The sequence below is a fragment of the Oncorhynchus keta genome, chromosome 35 (assembly GCF_023373465.1).
Source record: "Oncorhynchus keta strain PuntledgeMale-10-30-2019 chromosome 35, Oket_V2, whole genome shotgun sequence".
NCBI lineage: Eukaryota > Metazoa > Chordata > Actinopteri > Salmoniformes > Salmonidae > Oncorhynchus > Oncorhynchus keta.
Window position 1 is genome coordinate 19,420,433 of NC_068455.1, and position 25,050 is coordinate 19,445,482.

General features: G+C 42.2%; 1 protein-coding gene across 4 annotated transcripts in view; it reads right to left on the minus strand.

The window, feature by feature from the left end:
• LOC118369059 (neuronal PAS domain-containing protein 3-like) overlaps window positions 1–25,050 on the minus strand; it is a 536,261-nt gene that overhangs the window by 14,016 nt on the left and 497,195 nt on the right. For all 4 annotated transcript variants that reach the window (XM_052496674.1, XM_052496672.1, XM_052496675.1 and 1 more), the window contains 3 exons: window positions 10,133–10,251; window positions 5,730–5,923; window positions 4,570–4,676 (listed from right to left, as the gene is read on the minus strand). In XM_052496674.1, coding sequence (XP_052352634.1) covers window positions 4,570–4,676; window positions 5,730–5,923; window positions 10,133–10,251 — 420 coding nt within the window. The remainder of the gene's footprint in view (window positions 1–4,569; window positions 4,677–5,729; window positions 5,924–10,132; window positions 10,252–25,050) is intronic.

Sequence of the window (25,050 nt, forward strand, 5' to 3'; positions counted from 1 at the left end):
ATTTTAAAGCTCACACTCTCATCACTCCTTTCTATGCACACCAAAATGATGATCTGTTTCCCTGAGTTGCCTTGTGAAAAGCCTTACACTGTAAGATCCTATTTTATAACTTAGCAAGTCATGTTGGCAATAGAACAAGCTTCAAGTGAAGCCCACCTCACCCAGATTGGAATTTAAAACGTCAGTTTTTTGAATTGCGTAAACAACAGCAGTAATTGTGTGATGGCGGGGATGCACAGTTGTGTTCCAAACAAAACAACTACAAGTGTGCTTGCTCTAGTTCCTCAACAGCACTGCTAGGAGAGCTCAAAAAAGCATCTTTCAGTTGAAGACTCTTCTTTGAGTCATAAAAGTGCATTGAAATAACTTTAGAGAGATGTGTGACCACTTGGAGACACCAGTTCGTACAAACCCTTGTCATTTTCCGTCTGATGTTGCACCTCCCCCACATTTTCCAGGAATATTCTTATCATGCTACTGAATGTATCCACAGTATTTTCAGATTTCGTTATCAGCAAATGTGGTGAAAAGTACAGGAAATGTAAAATGTACATAAAATCAACAGTCTAATGTTTGGATTTAGTCTTGTGTCAGGTGAACTGTTATGTCCTCAACTTTGGTCTAATAATTTTCCCATAATCTCCAAATTGTTCCCTTTCAACTGCTCTTTCAGTTGCTACCATTCTTATGCATTTCATATTTCTTCTGTAAGAAATATTTCAATGTAGTCCTATCCATATAGGCCAATTCCCACAAGTGTAAATGTGTAGATGAAACTATCAACTGAACTATCTAGGAATATAGCAAAGTCTTTATTTAGTGAAGGGGAATTAACAGACCTTAGTTATCCCAATATGAATTGCTCATCGAATAATTCCCATGGCTTTGTTCTCTAACTGTAAATACTGTATAGTAGCCTGGTTGCCAGTCTCTGTTCAACTACTACATTCCAGACCTTGTAATCTGTGTCATTTGTTTAGCATGACAGAGATTGGAAAGGAGTGGTATGACAGCTAGAGAGACAGGGACACAGGCTAACTGTTTAGTATACCCAGATGAAATCAACATCAAATCCACGAACAGACACTAAAAGGACAAACACTAGAAATTAGCGCACACTTTTAAGTACAATGCTGCATAACATCTGAATCTTGTTCATTCAGGGTGTCAAAGTTTTAATTGTATCTTCCCGTAAATACATAAATACATGAACTAACTATTTAGCAGCACTGAACACTCAACCAATTTCCTGGCTCATGCACTGACTGTAAATTGACTAAAGCCTGGGTGGAGCGTATTAGATAGGAGACAGCCAGGGGTAGCTGGAGGTATGCAACGGTGCCACTGCTTGCTGCTACTGCCTAGCCTGCCACCTCAATCTGCCTGCCACCTCAATCTGCCTGCCACCTCAATCTGCCTGCCGCCTCAATCTGCCTGCCGCCTCAATCCGCCTGCCGCCTCAATCTGCCTGCCACCTCAATCTGCCTGCCACCTCAATCTGCCTGCCGCCTCAATCTGCCTGCCGCCTCAATCCGCCTGCCGCCTCAATCTGCCTGCCGCCTCAATCCGCCTGCCGCCTCAATCTGCCTGCCGCCTCAATCTGCCTGCTGCCTCAATCTGCCTGCCTTAGCATCAAACGGCCTGCTTTACCCTCAATCTGCCTGCCGCCTCAATCTGCCTGCCTTAGCATCAAACGGCCTGCTTTACCCTCAATCTGCCTGCCGCCTCAATCTGCCTGCCACCTCAATCTGCCTGCCGCCTCAATCTGCCTGCCGCCTCAATCTGCCTGCCACCTCAATCTGCCTGCCACCTCAATCTGCCTGCCGCCTCAATCTGCCTGCCGCCTCAATCCGCCTGCCGCTTCAATCTGCCTGCCGCCTCAATCTGCCTGCTGCCTCAATCTGCCTGCTGCCTCAATCTGCCTGCTGCCTCAATCTGCCTGCCTTAGCATCAAACGGCCTGCTTTACCCTCAATCTGCCTGCCGCCTCAATCTGCCTACCGCCTCAATTTGCCTTCTTCCTCAATTTGCCTGCATTAGCCTCTCTTATCAACGTGATCCATGGGCAGCCCTCGCTCTCTACTTTCCCTCTGCTGGGTTTCAAATCAGCTGCTAATGAACCCAATCTGGTGCATTTTTAAGGCACAGGGACAGTGCAATGCAGCAGTAATTGCGCTCTAATTCAGTTGAACTCACAATATCTAATCAGACGGCTCCAAGTTCCCCGTCCGAGGAGGCAACCCCAAGGACACTCGTCCTCCCACCTAATAAAGCAAGGGAATGTACACCCTTTACACTTACAATCCAGCATCCAGCACGAAGAAAGGGCCCAGGGAGCAGCTCAGCCCACAGATCTCCAATAATGGCAGCCTGCCTATCCATGTTGCAAAGCCCAATCAAATGGTGCACTGCTCCCACAGTGCCTCCTCAGTGTTTAACCAGCCACAGTAAAGTTTCATTGGCGAAACATATCAAATCATGGCACGTTTTGGAATTAAGAAGTAAAGCAAGCGGAGAGTACTTCCTGCCACGGGCTATAAAAACTGCTCTGGTGGAGTAGAGATGCATAAACACCTTTGCAAAGATGACCGTTACTCTAAAAGTAAACTGAGCTCAATGTTGAACGCAAACAAACAAAGAAGGCATGCAGCCATTTCATTTGAAACATTGGGAGTGAACTTGGGTGGAGGTCTTGGTTTCCATTCTCCCTCCCTGGGGTCTGAAGATCAATGGCATATATTTATACCCCTGAGTCATGATATTGCAAGGTAAGTAAGTTACAGAGGCAGATCACGTGGATCATCTAGATGTGGTCTCTCTACAGGCCTATTACCCTGACTCAGGGTTTAGCTCAATGTGGGCTAACCAGGTCTTGTGGCATGTAGGAGACCCGTGTTCAAACCCTAGAAGGTCACAGAGGCAGATAACGTGGATCATCATCTAGATGTTGTCTCTCTACAGGTCTTTGACACCTATTCTGTACGCTGATAAGATCAGAACAACTTTGCAGTGAAGCACACAATGACCTATGACTTTGGTGTTTGGGTGTTTGGGTGGAGAGGAGATAGTTGTGATGGATCACTTCCCATAACAACATTTGTTCTGCAATAATGTGTTTTGTACTGAAATGATGTGGTAACATACTGAAATGATGTGGTAACATACTAAAATGTGGTAACATACTGAAATGATGTGGTAACATACTGAAATGATGTGGTAACATACTGAAATGATGTGTTAACATACTGAAATGATGTGTTAACAAACTGAAATGATGTGGTAACATACTGAAATGATGTGGTAACATACTGAAATTATGTGTTAACATACTAATAAAATGTGGTAACATACTGAAATGATGTGGTAACATACTGAAATGATGTGGCAACATACTGAAATGATGTGGTAACATACTGAAATAATGTGGTAACATACTAAAATGACGTGGTAACATACTGAAATGACGTGGTAACATACTGAAATGATGTGGTAACATACTAAAATGATGTGTTAACATACTGAAATGATGTGGTAACATACTGAAATTATGTGGTAACATACTGAAATGATGTGGTAACATACTGAAATGATGTGGTAACATACTGAAATGATGTGGTAACATACTAAAATGACGTGGTAACATACTGAAATGACGTGGTAACATACTGAAATTATGTGGTAACATACTGAAATGATGTGGTAACATACTGAAATGATGTGGTAACATACTAAAATGATGTGTTAACATACTGAAATGATGTGGTAACATACTGAAATGATGTGGTAACATACTGAAATGATGTGGTAACATACTGAAATGATGTGGTAACATACTAAAATGACGTGGTAACATACTGAAATTATGTGGTAACATACTGAAATGATGTGGTAACATACTAAAATGATGTGGTAACATACTGAAATGATGTGGTAACATACTAAAATGACGTGGTAACATACTGAAATGATGTGGTAACATACTGAAATGATGTGGTAACATACTGAAATGATGTGGTAACATACTAAAATGATGTGTTAACATACTGAAATGATGTGGTAACATACTGAAATGATGTGGTAACATACTGAAATGATGTGGTAACATACTGAAATGATGTGGTAACATACTGAAATGATGTGGTAACATACTGAAATGACGTGGTAACATACTGAAATGATGTGGTAACATACTGAAATGATGTGGTAACATACTGAAATGATGTGGTAACATACTGAAATGACGTGGTAACATACTGAAATGATGTGGTAACATACTGAAATGATGTGGTAACATACTGAAATGATGTGGTAACATACTGAAATGACGTGGTAACATACTGAAATGATGTGGTAACATACTGAAATGATGTGGTAACATAGTGAAATGATGTGGTAACATACTGAAATGATGTGGTAACATACTGAAATGACGTGGTAACATACTGAAATGATGTGGTAACATACTGAAATGATGTGGTAACATACTAAAATGACGTGGTAACATACTGAAATGATGTGGTAACATACTAAAATGATGTGGTAACCCTTAAAGTATAGGTATAATACTCACAGTCTAAATGGATGTGCCGGATGCCCTCCACATCCTCTGCGTGAATAAACTGGTAGCACCTCTTCCCTATGATGTCCACTGGCGTCAGGTCCATGTAGTCGCTAATTCTACAACAGGGATTTGAAAAGGATTCAGCGCGTGATGATGGCAAGAGAAGAAGCACCAACAGAAACGGAAAAACATTCAAACGGCTCTTAAAACACAATGTCATTCCAGCTTAACCAGATAGACCATATTCATCCTGATATGTCAGACTAATGCCTTTGACAAAGATACAGTAAGTATTACACACACATTCAGGGACAAATGGATAGAATGGAACATAGGATGTCTTCCCATTTCACATGATAAAATGCCTATCGCTTAGTATTGAATATAATCTATCCATTATTTTTTTGTTCACCCAAAAGCAACCTGTCTACTCTCTGTCTTACATATTGTGTGGTTATTTCTGATATTTCGAGTCTCCCCAAACACCCTATGAAACAGATGAAAGTAGTTCTGATCAGTTTCCCATTTCATTTCCCAGAAAGGCTGAGGCTATCTCACTGTAAAACTGACTGTCCAGATGTGATTTCCCCATAAATAACTGACTGTCTGGCAGACAGGGGTAAAAAGAAAACTATCTCACTGTAAAACTGACTGTCCAGATGTGATTTCCCCATAAATAACTGACTGTCTGGCAGACAGGGGTAAAAAGAAAACTACCTCACTGTAAAACTGACTGTCCAGATGTGATTTCCCCATAAATAACTGACTGTCTGGCAGACAGGGGTAAAAAGAAAACTATCTCACTGTAAAACTGACTGTCCAGATGTGATTTCCCCATAAATAACTGACTGTCTGGCAGACAGGGGTAAAAAGAAAACTATCTCAGTGATCTCAGTCCCACAAAGATGAGGACAGGTAGCAAAGAAATAGAATGTTCATGATGAGTTGTACAGTATATAGGCCTAATGCTATGAAATTACAAACCCTAGTGATTAGAGTGGAACTACCTACACAACTATAAGAGCAACGTAATGCCAAGCGGTGCTGTGGGATTATTTAAGATACTCTTTGAAGAGGTAGGGTTTCAGACGTTTTCAAACCTTACCCCTTGCATTTCAGTTATGTGTATCACTGCCATGTGGGTACAGTAAAATACAGTCAAGCCTTACCTATTTTCACAGTAGACAATGTTGAGGTCCATGTGGACCCTGGTGACAAACATCTGGCAGTCTATGCGCACCTCGTTGATGGTGGGGGGGGGGAGGGCGTGGGCTACCACCACCATGCCCATGATCTGAATGGGTACTGACCGACTGTGGGTCATTGCCATACGGATCCTCAGCCTGCCTGTAACATGGATCACCTATAGGATGAGGGAGAGAGGGGGAAACACAGAGAAAGAGAGAGATAGAGACACAGAGAGATAGAGATAAAAAGAGAGAGAGGGAGATCGAGAGAGAAAGAGAGAGAGAGAGAAAGAAATAGAGCGAGCGAGTGAGAGAGAGAGCAAGAGAGAGAGTAGAGCGAGCAAAAGAGAGAGAGAGAGCGAGGAGAGAGAGCAAGAGAGAGAGAGGAAGAGAGAGAAAAAGAGAGAAAAAGAGAGAGAGCGAGAGAGAGAGCGAGAGGAGAGTGGGAGAGCAAGAGAGAGAAAGAGAGCGACAGAGAGAGAGAGAGAGAGAGAGAGAGAGAGAGAGAGAGAGAGAGAGAGAGAGAGAGAGAGAGAGAGAGAGAGAGAGTTTCAGTTCAAAAGCAGTAATGGAGAATTCCAAACACAAAATAGCGAGGGTGGAGGTGAGGACAAACGTTTTGAAGGTCCTAATTATCGCTAGCTTTAAAGTCTTTGTAGCTCTATTCTGCCCTAGAGGAGGAACTGACTAGATATGCAAACTACACTTTCAGATCCATCCATTTTAATCATTGCCAGGTTAAACCCAGGGGGAATTGTTTTGTAGTCTTTAAACTACTGACACTGGCCTCTCAGTGGCACACCTCTGAGATTGGTGAGACGCGATTATTATCATTCACACAGACATTTCCTGCTCCCTAAACTCATTCAAAGCCTTAGACCGTCTCCTGCTCCACCAGGGATAAGCAACCCTCAACAATGGGAACCAGACATTGAATTCCAATTCAGAAGAGAGACACAGAGAGACACAACAACAAAAAAATAACAGCCCTATTCCAGGCATTGCATTAGAAAGCTAACAGAACAGTGACATGTTACAACAGCCCTGTCAGACAGTCGGCCCAGGAGGAAAATGGTTCTGATGGTGTATGATGTCTCCTTTTCAAAGGGAAACCATCAGTGCTTGTGACATCCTAGAAGCCGTCAACAGTCTCCACAGTTAAATGATACTGACTCCTTTTCCCTGGAGTTTCTAAAGACAAAGAAGAACTGTGAAGGATAGTTTCAAACCCATTTTGAATACAACTAAACTACAACGATGTATAGCACATCCAATGGCAAGATTGAACAGTGTTTATTTTAAATTGAGTATGAGAGAAGTCCGGCTAAAACACATCAAACAGAATGTTAGGAGAGGCATTTTGGGTCCGAGGAGTGTAGCCAGTCTAGTGCTTGAAGTCATGCTGCTCTAAGAGAGAGAAGAGGAGGGAGAATGCTTAGCTGTCTTTTTAAAGTTGAAGAGTGCAGTGAGACCTTGTTCAAGGTCACCAGGGGAAAGACCGTGAAGAATAGGAACAGTTAAAGGTACTCTCCATCGGCTTTCCATCCAGATTATATTCTGTTAGATATATTCCCATGATTTTGCACTTACAGTAATTTCTGTAACATCTACTGTGCAGAATATGTGTTAGATATATTTCCTGTTTTAGATATATTATATATGTTACATATGTGATATATATGTCCCTGATATTCTGTAATTACACTCATTTCTGTAACATTTTACATCATGTATGTATAATTGAATCATGTAAACAAAGTCTGGTTGATCCACCCAGAATGACTTTGTTGAATGCATATGAGAGTTCCCTACAGTCCTTTATGTGTTAAACAGATCTATGTAGCAAATCAGCCTCCTCACACTCACACCTGGGTTCAAACACTATTTGAAATCTTCAAAATATTTTTAGCGTTTGCTTAAGCCTGCCTGCAATGCCGGATGGGCAGGGTTTTGCTCTTCTCCAATTATTCTATTCATTCCAGTGTGCCAGGGAAGCTAAATCAAGCCCAGATGTAGTATTTAAAATGATTTTAAATAGTACTTGAACCAGGTATGGTACAGTAGGCTGATCAGCTTCACACATCAGACAGACAGTAAACTGATCAGCTTCACACATTACAGACAATATGCTGTCTATCTTGATCAGACCACAGATTGACAGCAAGGTAGGTTCTGACACACACTTGACTGTTGGTTGTTGGTTGTCAGGTTTCAAAAATACATCATATCAGCACAATGAGACCAGGGCAGAGGAAGACATCACATCAGCACAATGAGACCAGGGCAGAGGAAGACATCACATCAACACAATGAGACCAGGGCAGAGGAAGACATCACATCAGCACAATGAGACCAGGTCAGAGGAAGACATCACATCAACACAATGAGACCAGGGCAGAGGAAGACATCACATCAACACAATGAGACCAGGGCAGAGGAAGACATCACATCAACACAATGAGACCAGGGCAGAGGAAGACATCACATCAACACAATGAGACCAGGGCAGAGGAAGACATCACATCAACACAATGAGACCAGGGCAGTGGAAGACATCACATCAACACAATGAGACCAGGGCAGAGGAAGACATCACATCAACACAATGAGACCAGGTCAGAGGAAGACATCACATCAACACAATGAGACCAGGGCAGAGGAAGACATCACATCAGCACAATGAGACCAGGGCAGAGGAAGACATCACATCAACACAATGAGACCAGGGCAGAGGAAGACATCACATCAACACAATGAGACCAGGGCAGAGGAAGACATCACATCAGCACAATGAGACCAGGGCAGAGGAAGACATCACATCAGCACAATGAGACCAGGGCAGAGGAAGACATCACACAAAATCATACAATGCACACCACTCTGCTCCACTCTAACGAATACAAATGTTTAAAAAACATATAGAATTTAAATGATTTCTTCGGAAGCCCAAACCCAGAGGCATCTAAACAGTGAGTTTGAGTAAGACAACATTCGAAGTGAATGGTGGGCAGCTAGACTGCTACAGGAGCTGTTGACCAGAACATTAAATATGCTCAGGCAGTTAAATGCCAACTGACACATCAAGTGTTCACAACAGCGGCAGTGAGAAGCAATTCGAATAGCATTTCTCAACTTAATACAAGCCAACAAAATACAGGGATCAATTTTTATAATTCATGGTTCAGCACACAATGAATACACTCTTTCTCTCCACCGGTGAATATACAAGAGGTATACATAAGAAATAAGATTAATCTGTTCCTGGGGATTCTCTGGAGTGCTTTTGAAATGGGATACAGCACCAATAATGAAGGAGGACCTTTACATGAGTGCATTAAATGAGATGGGGGGGCTGAGATCTGTTAAAAAAATATTGGTTTAATGCTGGAGCTTTGATTTGACCTCCAGAGTGGAGTGGGGATATAACCAGCCATGATACGTGCCGCCAACGCCTCCATGCCTCGCGTCCCGGGTGGAGGAGCAGATCACCGACATGCCAAACAACATTTATCTCTAGCCATAATTAGGACCTTCAAAACATTTGTCCTCACCTCATTATTTCTATCTCTCTCTCTCTCTCTCTTTTTCTCTCTCTCTTTCTCTCGCTCTCTCTCTCTCTCTCTTTGTCTCTCTTTCAGACACAGCCTTAGTTCAAACCATAGGCAGCCATTACCTTCCATTTCTTATAATAAATAAATATGAAAAAGTTTTTTTCTCTCACAGTCCAAGACCAATGAAACACAATATAATAAAGAGATTGAAGAGATATATCCAAACCCACGCCACTGCTGTTGGATCCACCCTTGAGAACACAAAGTGCATTAGGGTGTGACGAAGCCAGAATGAGGCCGGAGACACTGACAGAGAGACAGAGATGATATGGAGATGCTTGGAGAGAGAGAAGGGCATCAAGATGAGGCTGGGCTCGTCCCTGTGTGTCCTCACTGCTCAAAGAATCAGCCTTAATCACATCTCTGTCCCAAAGCCCCCACAAGCCATATATCATATCAACTTAATATTGAGCCTGCGTGACTCTTTTTCTATACATACAGTATGTTAACACCGACAGCTAACATTTTTATCTCATGCTGAGTATGATAGTCATGGTAGTTATGGCGATTCTCTCTTTTTCACAACTCAAACTGAAATACAAAACAATATTTACATACTAGAAAAAGCCTGGAATGCAAACTGAATATCACTCTAAAACAATAGTAAAACAGAGCCATATTCAGTTTGGATTCCAGACTAGTTCCTTATGAGAGTCTATAACCCTGCTCTTACTACAGGGCTAGGCCGTAGAACTACATATATAACAACATACGGCTCTGGGGTTGTGAATTCTAGGATCTCTGTGGCTCGGCCACCGTGCCTCTGGGTCTTACCTTATAGCCTGAAGACTTGATGTGGACACCTCTCTTGGTCAGTGTGGACTTCATACGGACGAAGAAGGAGCGTTCTAGAATGTTGTCTGGGGGAAGCAGGGTGGGGCTGGTCGACTCGACTGTGGAGGCAAACACACACACGCACGCACGCAAACACACACACACACACACACACACACACACACACACACACACACACACACACACACACACACACACACACACACACACACACACACACACACACACACACACACACACACACACACACACACACACACACACACACACACACACACACACACAATTACTTAACATTACTTGGCCAATAAATCTGTGTGTTTTGTAGTAAAGCCCAGGAGAGGTGGGGTGATATTAAAAACCCCAGCTGGTAAGACAGGCTAGCTGTAATAACTTTTCATTGAGTTTCTATCATCTCCCAGGTAATCGTCTAATGGAAAAAGCACACCTAAATAAAAACAACACATTAGCAGTAAACCATGTTTTAATTACAGTATGTTCTGTAATAGCGTACAACCTCTGTTAGGTCTAACACCATAATCAGTGAAAACATTTTATTGGAAGCTCAGCTGCAGTTTAAAAGTCAACTGCACATTTCACTTCATTGTAGTGGTGTATTCATTTTCCAAGTACAATATTGCAATTTCATGTAATGGAATATTAGAATTAACTCAAGTGTATTTTATTTTATACTGTATGTAGAGTTAATCTAATTGTAAACAAAGATATTCATCCTTGCTTCAGCAAAGTTCAACAAAACATAGATCATCACATTAAAACCCCATAACTAATGAGGTCAGTCAGTCTCATCATCACATTAAAACCCCATAACTAATGAGGTCAGTGAGTCTCATCATCACATTAAAACCCCATAACTAATGAGGTCAGTCAGTCTCATCATCACATTAAAACCCCATAACTAATGAGGTCAGTCTCATCAACAGATTAAAACCCCATAACTAATGAGGTCAGTCAGTCTCATCATCACATTAAAACCCCATAACTAATGAGGTCAGTCAGTCTCATCAACAGATTAAAACCCCATAACTAATGAGGTCAGTCAGTCTCATCAACAGATTAAAACCCCATAACTAATGAGGTCAGTCAGTCTCATCAACACATTAAAACCCCATAACTAATGAGGTCAGTCAGTCTCATCAACACATTAAAACCCCATAACTAATGAGGTCAGTCAGTCTCATCAACAGATTAAAACCCCATAACTAATGAGGTCAGTCAGTCTCATCAACACATTAAAACCCCATAACTAATGAGGTCAGTCAGTCTCATCAACACATTAAAACCCCATAACTAATGAGGTCAGTCAGTCTCATCAACACATTAAAACCCCATAACTAATGAGGTCAGTCAGTCTCATCAACACATTAAAACCCCATAACTAATGAGGTCAGTCAGTCTCATCAACACATTAAAACCCCATAACTAATGAGGTCAGTCAGTCTCATCATCACATTAAAACCCCATTAAAAGTCCATCAACAGATTAAAATAACTAATGAGGTCAGTCAGTCTCATCATCACATTAAAACCCCATAACTAATGAGGTCAGTCAGTCTCATCAACAGATTAAAACCCCATAACTAATGAGGTCAGTCAGTCTCATCAACAGATTAAAACCCCATAACTAATGAGGTCAGTCAGTCTCATCAACACATTAAAACCCCATAACTAATGAGGTCAGTCAGTCTCATCAACACATTAAAACCCCATAACTAATGAGGTCAGTCAGTCTCATCAACAGATTAAAACCCCATAACTAATGAGGTCAGTCAGTCTCATCAACACATTAAAACCCCATAACTAATGAGGTCAGTCAGTCTCATCAACACATTAAAACCCCATAACTAATGAGGTCAGTCAGTCTCATCAACACATTAAAACCCCATAACTAATGAGGTCAGTCAGTCTCATCAACACATTAAAATCCCATAACTAATGAGGTCAGTCAGTCTCATCAACACATTAAAACCCCATAACTAATGAGGTCAGTCAGTCTCATCAACACATTAAAACCCCATAACTAATGAGGTCAGTCAGTCTCATCAACAGATTAAAACCCCATAACTAATGAGGTCAGTCAGTCTCATCAACACATTAAAACCCCATAACTAATGAGGTCAGTCAGTCTCATCAACACATTAAAACCCCATAACTAATGAGGTCAGTCAGTCTCATCAACACATTAAAACCCCATAACTAATGAGGTCAGTCAGTCTCATCAACAGATTAAAACCCCATAACTAATGAGGTCAGTCAGTCTCATCAACACATTAAAACCCCATAACTAATGAGGTCAGTCAGTCTCATCAACACATTAAAACCCCATAACTAATGAGGTCAGTCAGTCTCATCAACACATTAAAACCCCATAACTAATGAGGTCAGTCAGTCTCATCAACACATTAAAACCCCATAACTAATGAGGTCAGTCAGTCTCATCAACACATTAAAACCCCATAACTAATGAGGTCAGTCAGTCTCATCAACACATTAAAACCCCATAACTAATGAGGTCAGTCAGTCTCATCAACACATTAAAACCCCATAACTAATGAGGTCAGTAAAACCCCATAACTAATGAGGTCAGTCAGTCTCATCAACACATTAAAACCCCATAACTAATGAGGTCAGTCAGTCTCATCAACACATTAAAACCCCATAACTAATGAGGTCAGTCAGTCTCATCAACACATTAAAACCCCATAACTAATGAGGTCAGTCAGTCTCATCAACACATTAAAACCCCATAACTAATGAGGTCAGTCAGTCTCATCAACAGATTAAAACCCCATAACTAATGAGGTCAGTCAGTCTCATCAACACATTAAAACCCCATAACTAATGAGGTCAGTCAGTCTCATCAACAGATTAAAACCCCATAACTAATGAGGTCAGTCAGTCTCATCAACACATTAAAACCCCATAACTAATGAGGTCAGTCAGTCTCATCAACACATTAAAACCCCATAACTAATGAGGTCAGTCAGTCTCATCAACAGATTAAAACCCCATAACTAATGAGGTCAGTCAGTCTCATCATCACATTAAAACCCCATAACTAATGAGGTCAGTCTCATCAACAGATTAAAACCCCATAACTAATGAGGTCAGTCAGTCTCATCATCACATTAAAACCCCATAACTAATGAGGTCAGTCAGTCTCATCAACAGATTAAAACCCCATAACTAATGAGGTCAGTCAGTCTCATCAACAGATTAAAACCCCATAACTAATGAGGTCAGTCAGTCTCATCAACACATTAAAACCCCATAACTAATGAGGTCAGTCAGTCTCATCAACACATTAAAACCCCATAACTAATGAGGTCAGTCAGTCTCATCAACAGATTAAAACCCCATAACTAATGAGGTCAGTCAGTCTCATCAACACATTAAAACCCCATAACTAATGAGGTCAGTCAGTCTCATCAACACATTAAAACCCCATAACTAATGAGGTCAGTCAGTCTCATCAACACATTAAAACCCCATAACTAATGAGGTCAGTCAGTCTCATCAACAGATTAACACCCCATAACTAATGAGGTCAGTCAGTCTCATCAACACATTAAAACCCCATAACTAATGAGGTCAGTCAGTCTCATCATCACATTAAAACCCCATAACTAATGAGGTCAGTCTCATCAACAGATTAAAACCCCATAACTAATGAGGTCAGTCAGTCTCATCATCACATTAAAACCCCATAACTAATGAGGTCAGTCAGTCTCATCAACAGATTAAAACCCCATAACTAATGAGGTCAGTCAGTCTCATCAACAGATTAAAACCCCATAACTAATGAGGTCAGTCAGTCTCATCAACACATTAAAACCCCATAACTAATGAGGTCAGTCAGTCTCATCAACACATTAAAACCCCATAACTAATGAGGTCAGTCAGTCTCATCAACAGATTAAAACCCCATAACTAATGAGGTCAGTCAGTCTCATCAACACATTAAAACCCCATAACTAATGAGGTCAGTCAGTCTCATCAACACATTAAAACCCCATAACTAATGAGGTCAGTCAGTCTCATCAACACATTAAAACCCCATAACTAATGAGGTCAGTCAGTCTCATCAACACATTAAAACCCCATAACTAATGAGGTCAGTCAGTCTCATCAACACATTAAAACCCCATAACTAATGAGGTCAGTCAGTCTCATCAACACATTAAAACCCCATAACTAATGAGGTCAGTCAGTCTCATCAACACATTAAAACCCCATAACTAATGAGGTCAGTCAGTCTCATCAACACATTAAAACCCCATAACTAATGAGGTCAGTCAGTCTCATCAACACATTAAAACCCCATAACTAATGAGGTCAGTCAGTCTCATCAACACATTAAAACCCCATAACTAATGAGGTCAGTCAGTCTCATCAACAGATTAAACCCCATAACTAATGAGGTCAGTCAGTCTCATCAACACATTAAAACCCCATAACTAATGAGGTCAGTCAGTCTCATCAACAGATTAAAACCCCATAACTAATGAGGTCAGTCAGTCTCATCAACACATTAAAACCCCATAACTAATGAGGTCAGTCAGTCTCATCAACACATTAAAACCCCATAACTAATGAGGTCAGTCAGTCTCATCAACACATTAAAACCCCATAACTAATGAGGTCAGTCAGTCTCATCAACACATTAAAACCCCATAACTAATGAGGTCAGTCAGTCTCATCAACACATTAAAACCCCATAACTAATGAGGTCAGTCAGTCTCATCAACACATTAAAACCCCATAACTAATGAGGTCAGTCAGTCTCATCAACACATTAAAACCCCATAACTAATGAGGTCAGTCAGTCTCATCAACACATTAAAACCCCATAACTAATGAGGTCAGTCAGTCTCATCAACAGATTAAAACCCCATAACTAATGAGGTCAGTCAGTCTCATCAACACATTAAAACCCCATAACTAATGAGGTCAGTCAGTCTCATCAACACATTAAAACCCCATAACTAATGAGGTCAGTCAGTCTCATCAACACATTAAAACCCCATAACTAATGAGGTCAGTCAGTCTCATCAACAGATTAACACCCCATAACTAATGAGGTCAGTCAGTCTCATCAACACATTAAAACCCCATAACTAATGAGGTCAGTCAGTCTCATCAACACATTAAAACCCCATAACTAATGAGGTCAGTCAGTCTCATCAACACATTAAAACCCCATAACTAATGAGGTCAGTCAGTCTCATCAACAGATTAAAACCCCATAACTAATGAGGTCAGTCAGTCTCATCAACAGATTAAAACCCCATAACTAATGAGGTCAGTCAGTCTCATCAACACATTAAAACCCCATAACTAATGAGGTCAGTCAGTCTCATCAACACATTAAAACCCCATAACTAATGAGGTCAGTCAGTCTCATCAACACATTAAAACCCCATAACTAATGAGGTCAGTCAGTCTCATCAACACATTAAAACCCCATAACTAATGAGGTCAGTCAGTCTCATCAACAGATTAAAACCCCATAACTAATGAGGTCAGTCAGTCTCATCAACAGAACACAACAAGGGTACCTATTAGGTAAAGGTGAAACGGTCCATTTGTCACTGCTCCTGATCAAGGCTTAATAATCAAATGCATATTCAAAATATTCAATCCATCAGAGGAGATAATATACTGTAGATGTAGACATGCTGTAGATGTAGACATGCTGTAGATGTAGACATGCTGGTCTCACTGGCTGTGTGTGTGTGATGTGTGTGTTATGATTTCCCCTTTGCCTGTGGTCATGAAGCTAGAAGCTGTGAGAGGGGTGGCCCTAGCAAAGATTCAACATCTGCTTGCAAATGTGCATATCCCACAGAAGGATCTAAGGAGAGTGAATATCAAAGCTGTTCAGGTGGTGACAAAGTGTCTCTGCTTAAACACACACACCACACGTGACGTCTTCCTGAGCCAAAGAGAAGGGGGTTTAGGTGTCCCCAATATTGAGTGGCTTTACACTGCTACAAGACTGATTCACCTGTTCAACATGGTCAACAGTGACGATGTGACAGTTAAGGAGTTAGCCAGAGCCTCTCTCCTTCTGGACCTACGAAGGTGGATGGTTACACTGGCCAGGGACACTGAGGACAACTTCCTGGGCTTCAGGTTAGGGAAGGCTTGGCCGGTAGGGATATCCTTGTCTTATCGCGCACCAGTGACTCCTGTGGCGGGCTGGGTGCAGTGCGCGCTAACCAAGGTAGCCAGGTGCACAGTGTTTCCTCCGACACATTGGTGCAGCTGGCTTCCGGTTTGGAGGTGCGCTGTGTTAAGAAGCAGTGCGGCTTGGTTGGGTTGTGTTTCGGAGGACGCATGGCTTTCGACCTTCGTCTCTCCTGAGCCCGTATGGGAGTTGTAGCGATGGGACAAGATAGTAATTACTAACAACAGTTGGATACCACGAAATTGGGGAGTAAAAATGGGGGGGACTGTCTGGACATCAACAACCTGTGCAACTGGACTGGAGTGGAGCTCAGGTGGACATGGATTGATATGGAAACTGATGCAGTTGTGGCAGATCACGGTGTTGTTGTGGAGGCTTCTGTCACCCATGATAGAACATCTCATCCTACATCCAGGACAACACTCCTTGGTATCAGACGGATGCAGCTACTGCAACACTGGACTGGCCTGAGGCTGCAGGGGGAAACTCACTGCTTTGTCTCCCATTCCATGCACCAGAATGCTGCTGTTGGTGAGGACATTCTCACCTTTACTGTTAAGGCGATGCTGCAAGTTCTACCAACAAGTCCATTGCCCATGTTGTGAATTGCATACAATGATTTGTACATTGCTAGACATGACCGCCTTTTTGACCTGATCGCCAGTGAGCTTCGACAAGTAGTCTCACCAACAGCACACATGTATAAACATTGTTGTGTAGTAGGAAGCTGGTTTGATGTTGATGATGACGTGTTTTCCTGTGTGCCAAATACACCAGATGTTGTTGTGGGGGAAGGCCAGGGGAGAGGTGCTCATTTTGGAAGTGGTCTGCTCATTGATCGGCTACATGGAGCAGGCGTTTGCTGAGAATCTGCTTCAGTACCAGCCCCTGGTGGTGCTGGGACAGCCTCGAGTGGAGGCCGTCTCGGCCACGTTCACAGGCCCACAGTGCGCGGCATCCAGATTGTGGGGCCTGACAAAAACGAGGGCAAAGCAATTGGCTAGGTATGGCTGTTTCAGCTGTCGTGGGCAACCTAGTAGTTTGGAGAAGAGGTGCTTTCTGTAGCCTTGAGTGCCACGCATACAGGGACCTTTGAAATGTTTGGATCCTATTTTTGTACATTTTAGTATTTAAAGTGTGTGTGTGTGTGTGTGTCTCCCAGACTCTCTCTGTCCCCTGGGTGGGACAGGGCATTAGATATAGGACATTAGATATAGACAGACAGACAGACAGACAGACAGACAGACAGACAGACAGACAGACAGACAGACAGACAGACAGACAGACAGACAGACACAGATAGACAGTGATATGACAATGCCCAGCTCACAGGCATCTCAGCCATGGGCCAGGCTAGGGGATCACATTAAAATGGGATTACTAAAACAGCACACCTGGAAACTACATTTTTCTGCTACTCTCCTTATAACAAGTGTCACGACTTCCACCGAAGTCGGCCCTTCTCCTTGTTCAGGTGGTGTTCGGCGGTCAACGTCACCGGCTTTCTAGTCAACACCGATCCATGTTTCATTTTCATTTTGTTTTGTCTGTATGACACACACCTGGTTTCAATTCCCATATCATGTTCCTTATCTAACCCTCTGGCATACAGTTCTGATCTGTCCGTGATGGTTGGTGTCTTAGTGGTTGTTGTAGGTGTTAGTTTGTATGCATTTTCCTGTGTGGAATATTGCTTGAATTTTTGTGAGTAAACTCAGTGGTGTTGCTCAAACCTGTGTCCTGCGCCTGACTCCGCTACATCTCTGCACCCAATCGCTGACAACAAGGCTGCAGTGAGGCTTTCTAGAACTGGAAACAACATGATCAATATGAGGGAGGAGGGTAGGGTGACAGCGAGGAGACTGGTGGGAGGGCGTGGTGGTGGCGGCTGCTGACATGATCTTTTTATCTTTTCTTTACTGAGGAATTAAATGTCATTTAAAATATAACCAGTCCTTTATCACTGGGGAGAAGCCAGAGCCGTGTTATATTTAGTCATTTAATTTCTTCTGATTAAATATGAATTACTATGACATTTTTCTCATCATCTAACACACCAGAATACACCAACAGCGTTTTAATACACTGCATACGCAGCAGAAGCAGTAGCAGCTCTAAGAGTTTAATTTGCCTCTCTAATCCAATCACATCAACCTTATTTCTCTTATCACAGATTCCCATTTTGAATTAAATGAGCTCATTAGTTTTAATCAAAGGCAGAGAGATCAAAACTTACACTTAAATGCTATAGATCAGAGCTGCCAGTCAGCTGTATAGTTCTATTTTACTAAAACACAAGATCAGATCCTCTTAGAACTGAGCATTTTCATAAGGGAAGGCACGAGCCAACCAACCGCCTGGCCTTAAAAGCACAGGAATCTATTTTCACCCTACTGACGTCTAACTAAAACAGCCAATCAGGTTCATTTGTGAGGGGCTGGGGGATGGTGGTGTGTTTCACCACTAGTGGGCTTCTGTTAGTTAGCAGTTATGATGTGAATGTGAATTATAGACTGGGCAATATACAAGTCAGACACGTCAGACACCATCGCAATACTTTTTTCATCAAACTAATACTAATATGAGCTCTGTTGGAGCATTACTCTGGCTATTAGAGTGCAGAGTGGGAGAATTATCATGGATACTCTGTGTTCTTTATAGGGGATAGGGTGCCATTTGGGACACAGAGACCAAGGTATGGTTTTGACACCGCATAGGAGAATATTGATATACAGCATGTATCTATTATAGGGTTATAATACATGGAACACCGTGTTAACGTGTACAAAATATAGAGCGATTACCACCTAACAGTGTGGTTAGGACTCCCACAGTATTGCGATCTATGCATGTTTATGTTGATAGTACAAAGAGGGAAAGGCCTACAGCGTGAGAGGAAGTGAATGTAGCCAACCTCATTTAAATGTAGAGTACCAGTCAAACCAAACATCAAGTGCCAGGGTACTTTGTAGTGAAATGTGAAACTAGAAACTTCAAGCCCTGGATCTCATAGAAAAATGACACCTTTTAGAATAATTATTTAAAAGGAAAATGAATAAACATTTGTGAGTATTATTTATGGTTTGGCAGGGGTCTTCCGGTCTCGATTAATGAGCCATCTCTGTGTGTAAGTGATGAGATTTTAAAAGTATTACTTTCTGTGCTATGATGGTGAGTGTTGACCATCATCATTTTAGCCCCCCATCGCCCCACTCCTCCCCACTCCTCCCCCTGACAACCCCCACCATCACCATACCATTTCTACACACCAGGGACAACTCAGAGGAGGAAGCTTCTACAAAGCAAGACACTGCTACAAGCTACATGCTTATATGACTTATAGGCCTAAGTGAGGCTCCCCTACTCCGCTCGCTAATATTCCTAATGCATTTATATAAATATTAGTACCAATTCAAAAAGTCAAACGTTTAACGTACAGATAAATCAAGATAAAGTGTATGACCCATGGCTCAGCGGTTCTGTTCTCCATCTCCAGACACTGGGAGGTCCTTGTCTGGCCCTGCTCTGATGAATGAGTGCGTCTCTGTACATTAGTAATGACAGATAATGCACCAGGCCCTGGACTAATTGGAAGGCACTGCTGGCTGTCTCCATATTGAGAGGTAGAGGGTGATTTTTTAATACAGCTTGCCCGTCTGTGTGGGAGAGATAGTGTGTGTGTGTGTGTGTGAGAGAGAGAGTGTGTTTGTGAGAGCGCGAGTGTGTGTGTGTGTGTATATATATAAGTGTGAGTGGGATGTGAAACATACAGAGAGGGACTTGTATTGCATTGGCAGCTTTAATCATTACAGGGTGACAGGAAAAATGCCACCAGGCACTGTCACGTGTGCCTGTCTCTCCTCCCCTCTCTCCCCTCACCAGTCTCTCTGTAGCCTACACTCCCAGGAGATACTATAAATGACTTAAAAACATACATCATTTCAGGCAGAGTGAAAATAAAATAAATAATAAATGAATAATAATGTAATCATTTCTAAATGTTCCTGTATGGCAAATTCAACAAGATATCAACTAATAATTGGGGGGAGGGTGACAGAGGAGAATTAAATGTTTTGTTGTTGTATCATGGTCAAAATCATGCTTAAAAGTGTCACGCCCTGGTCAAAGTATTTTGTGTTTTTCTTTATGTATTTGGTCAGGCCAGGGTGTGACATGGGTTTTTGTATGTGGTGTGTAGCTTAGTGGGATTGTAGCTTAGTGGGGTGTTCTAGGAGAGTCTATGGCTGTCTGAAGTGGTTCTCAATCAGAGGCAGGTGTTTATCGTTGTCTCTGATTGGGAGCCATATTTAGGCAGCCATATTCTTTGGTTGTATTGTGGGTGATTGTCCTGAGTGTCTTGATGGCCTTAGTCTGTGTTAGTTTGCACCAGTTAAGGCTGTTTTGGTTTTCACTACGTTTTGAAGAGTTTGTGTTTTGGATTCGTGTTACGTTGTGTAAATAAACATGGATCACAATATACGCGCTGCAGTTTGGTCCGACTCTCCTTCACCATTAGAAAACCGTGACAAAAAGAATAGTGTGAGTCAGATGAACTCATGGATACTATGTGTGCAGTTTGAAGGAAGTTGTAGGTAGTCTCACAAACCACTGCTAACTAATGTTAATGCAATGACTAGAGGTTTACAGCCACAGCTAGCATGGGCTTACTTGCCAAAATCTTACACTATCCCTTTAAACGGTGGCCAATAGATGCCATTCATCATAATTTAATGCTACAGAGACAGATAGTGGAATATATATATATGCCATTTAGCAGACGCTTTTATCCAAAGCGACTTACAGTCATGTGTGCATACATTCTACGTATGGGTGGTCCCGGGAATCGAACCCACTACCCTGGCGTTACAAGCGCCATGCTCTACCAACTGAGCTACAGAAGGACCACATGTATAACATGTATGAAGAAAAAGAAAGTATAGAATGCACTCATTACTGTAAGTCGCTCTGGATAAGAGCGTCTGCTAAATGAGAAAACATGTAATAATGTAAAAAAAAGATGTATCACACATGTTGTAGAGCTATGCTCTCCCTTGTAGAGCTATGCTCTCCCTACAGGACCCCCTGAGACATTTCAATTGGCACCTCTTAGCTTCTAATACAATATTACAATAATATATTATCTGCGTTTCCATGAAAATCAATTTCTCTCTCCATCATTGTGTGTGGCAGGCCACTTTGCTGATTTCACAATACATCTGTAAAGATAAATTAAGATAAATAGAAGCAAATATGTTCAAATATTTTTTATTCTAAACCAAGTGATTAAGTTAATTGACGATTTAAAAAAAATCTAAATATGGACCACCTCTAATATAGTTAAATTAAGTGGTCATATACCTTGGTTGAAAACACAACATTATTTTTTATCTAGAAATAGGAGAGCATACAAAAAAATAATTTTGTACCAGAACAATACTTTTGTACCAGAGTGATTTCTATATGATATACCTTAAATAATATACACTGAAGTAACACAACATGACTAAATCAGGAACAAGGAAAAATCCTTTAATATAGTGGCCTGTTTGAAAACTAAACTTCCAATGGTTTTCCCTAAAACATTCTCTAACCCTACTCTCTGTAGTGCCAATGTGACACCAACAGCATGACAAAACATGAGAATAAATCCACTCATAAAGGGTATACTCGTAAATATATAATTTATATACTGGCCTGTTTATATTTTCTTAGAAAACTAAACTTCCAATGGTTTTCCCTAAAACATTCTCCAACCCTACTCTCTGTTTAAGAGATTACATATTTATCTAAGCTGGAGACACACCTGAGTCAGCATGTCAGCAGTCAGCATGTCAGCAGTCAGCATGTCAGCAGTCAGCATGTCAGCTGTCAGCATGTCAGCAGTCAGCATGTCAGCATTTCAGCATGCCAGCATGTCAGCATTTCAGCATGTCAGCATGTCAGCATGCCAGCGTTTCAGCATTTCAGCATGTCAGCATTTCAGCATGCCAGCATTTCAGCATGTCAGCATTTCAGCATGCCAGCATTTCAGCATGTCAGCATGTCAGCATTTCAGCATGCCAGCATGTCAGCATTTCAGCATGTCAGCATGTCAGCATGTCAGCATTTCAGCATGTCAGCATTTCAGCATGTCAGCATGTCAGCATGTCAGCATGACAGCATGTCAGCATGTCAGCATTTCAGCATGTCAGCATGTCAGCATGTCAGCATGTCAGCATTTCAGCATTTCAGCATGTCAGCATTTCAGCATGTCAGCATGTCAGCATTTCAGCATGTCAGCATGTCAGCATTTCAGCATGTCAGCATGTCAGCATTTCAGCATGCCAGCATGTCAGCATTTCAGTATGTCAACAGTCAGCATGTCAGCATGTCAGCATTTCAGCATGTCAGCATTTCAGCATGGCAGCATTTCAGCATGTCAGCATGTCAGCATTTCAGCATGCCAGCATTTCAGCATGTCAACAGTCAGCATGTCAGCAGTCAACATGTCAGCAGTCAGCATGTCAGCAGTCAGCATTCAGCATGTCAGCAGTCAACATGTCAGCATGTCAGCAGTCAGCATGTCAGCTGTCAGCATGTCAGCATTTCAGCATTTCAGCATGTCAGCATTTCAGCATGTCAACAGTCAGCATGTCAGCAGTCAGCATGTCAGCATGTCAGCATGTCAGCATTTCAGCATGTCAGCATTTCAGCATGTCAGCAGTCAACATGTCAGCAGTCAGCTTGTCAGCATGTCAGCATGTCAGCATTTCAGCATGTCAGCAGTCAGCATGTCAGCATGTCAGCATTTCAGCATGTCAGCAGTCAGCATGTCAGCATTTCAGCATGTCAGCATTTCAGCATGTCAGCAGTCAGCATGTCAGCATTTCAGCATGTCAGCAGTCAGCATTTCAGCATTTCAGCATTTCAGCATGTCAGCATGTAAGCATGTCAGCATGTCAGCATGTCAGCATTTCAGCATGTCAGCATGTCAGCATGCCAGCATGTCAGCATTTCAGCATGTCAACAGTCAGCATTTCAGCATGCCAGCATTTCAGCATGTCAGCATTTCAGCATGTCAGCATTTCAGCATGTCAGCATGTCAGCATTTCAGCATGTCAGCATGCCAGCATTTCAGCATGCCAGCATGTCAGCATGTCAGCATTTCAGCATGTCAGCATTTCAGCATGTCAGCATGTCAGCATGTCAGCATGTCAGCATTTCAGCATTTCAGCATGTCAGCATGTCAGCATTTCAGCATGTCAGCATGCCAGCATTTCAGCATGTCAGCATTTCAGCATGTCAGCATGTCAGCATGTCAGCATTTCAGCATGTCAGCATGTCAGCATGTCAGCATTTCAGCATGCCAGCATGTCAGCATGTCAGCATTTCAGCATGTCAGCAGTCAACATGTCAGCATGTCAGCATTTCAGCATGTCAGCATGTCAGCATGTCAGCATTTCAGCATGCCAGCATGTCAGCATGTCAGCATTTCAGCATGTCAGCAGTCTACATGTCAGCATGTCAGCATTTCAGCATGTCAGCATTTCAGCATGTCAGCATTTCAGCATGTCAGCATGTCAGCATTTCAGCATGTCAGCATGTCAGCATTTCAGCATGTCAGCATGTCAGCATTTCAGCATGTCAGCATGTCAGCATTTCAGCATGTCAGCATGTCAGCATGTCAGCATTTCAGCATGTCAGCATGTCAGCATTTCAGCATGTCAGCATGTCAGCATTTCAGCATGTCAGCATGTCAGCATTTCAGCATGTCAGCATGTCAGCATGTCAGCATTTCAGCATGTCAGCATGTCAGCATGTCAGCATGTCAGCATTTCAGCATGTCAGCATGTCAGCATGTCAGCATGTCAGCATGTCAGCATGTCAGCATGTCAGCATGTCAGCATTTCAGCATGTCAGCATGTCAGCATGTCAGCATTTCAGCATGTCAGCATTTCAGCATGTCAGCATGTCAGCATGTCAGCATTTCAGCATGTCAGCATGTCAGCATTTCAGCATGTCAGCATGTCAGCATGTCAGCATGTCAGCATGTCAGCATTTCAGCATTTCAGCATGTCAGCATGTCAGCATGTCAGCATTTCAGCATGTCAGCATGTCAGCATTTCAGCATTTCAGCATGTCAGCATGTCAGCATGTCAGCATGTCAGCATTTCAGCATGTCAGCATGTCAGCATGTCAGCATGTCAGCATGTCAGCATTTCAGCATGTCAGCATGTCAGCATTTCAGCATGTCAGCATGTCAGCATGTCAGCATGTCAGCATGTCAGCATGTCAGCATGTCAGCATGTCAGCATTTCAGCATGTCAGCATGTCAGCATGTCAGCATTTCAGCATGTCAGCATGTCAGCATTTCAGCATGTCAGCATGTCAGCATTTCAGCATGTCAGCATTTCAGCATGTCAGCATGTCAGCATGTCAGCATTTTAGCATGTCAGCATGTCAGCATTTCAGCATGTCAGCATTTCAGCATGTCAGCATGTCAGCATGTCAGCATTTCAGCATGTCAGCATGTCAGCATGTCAGCATGTCAGCATTTCAGCATGTCAGCATGTCAGCATGTCAGCATTTCAGCATGTCAGCATGTCAGCATGTCAGCATGTCAGCATTTCAGCATGTCAGCAGTCAACATGTCAGCAGTCAGCATGTCAGCATGTCAGCATTTCAGCATGTCAGCATGTCAGCATTTC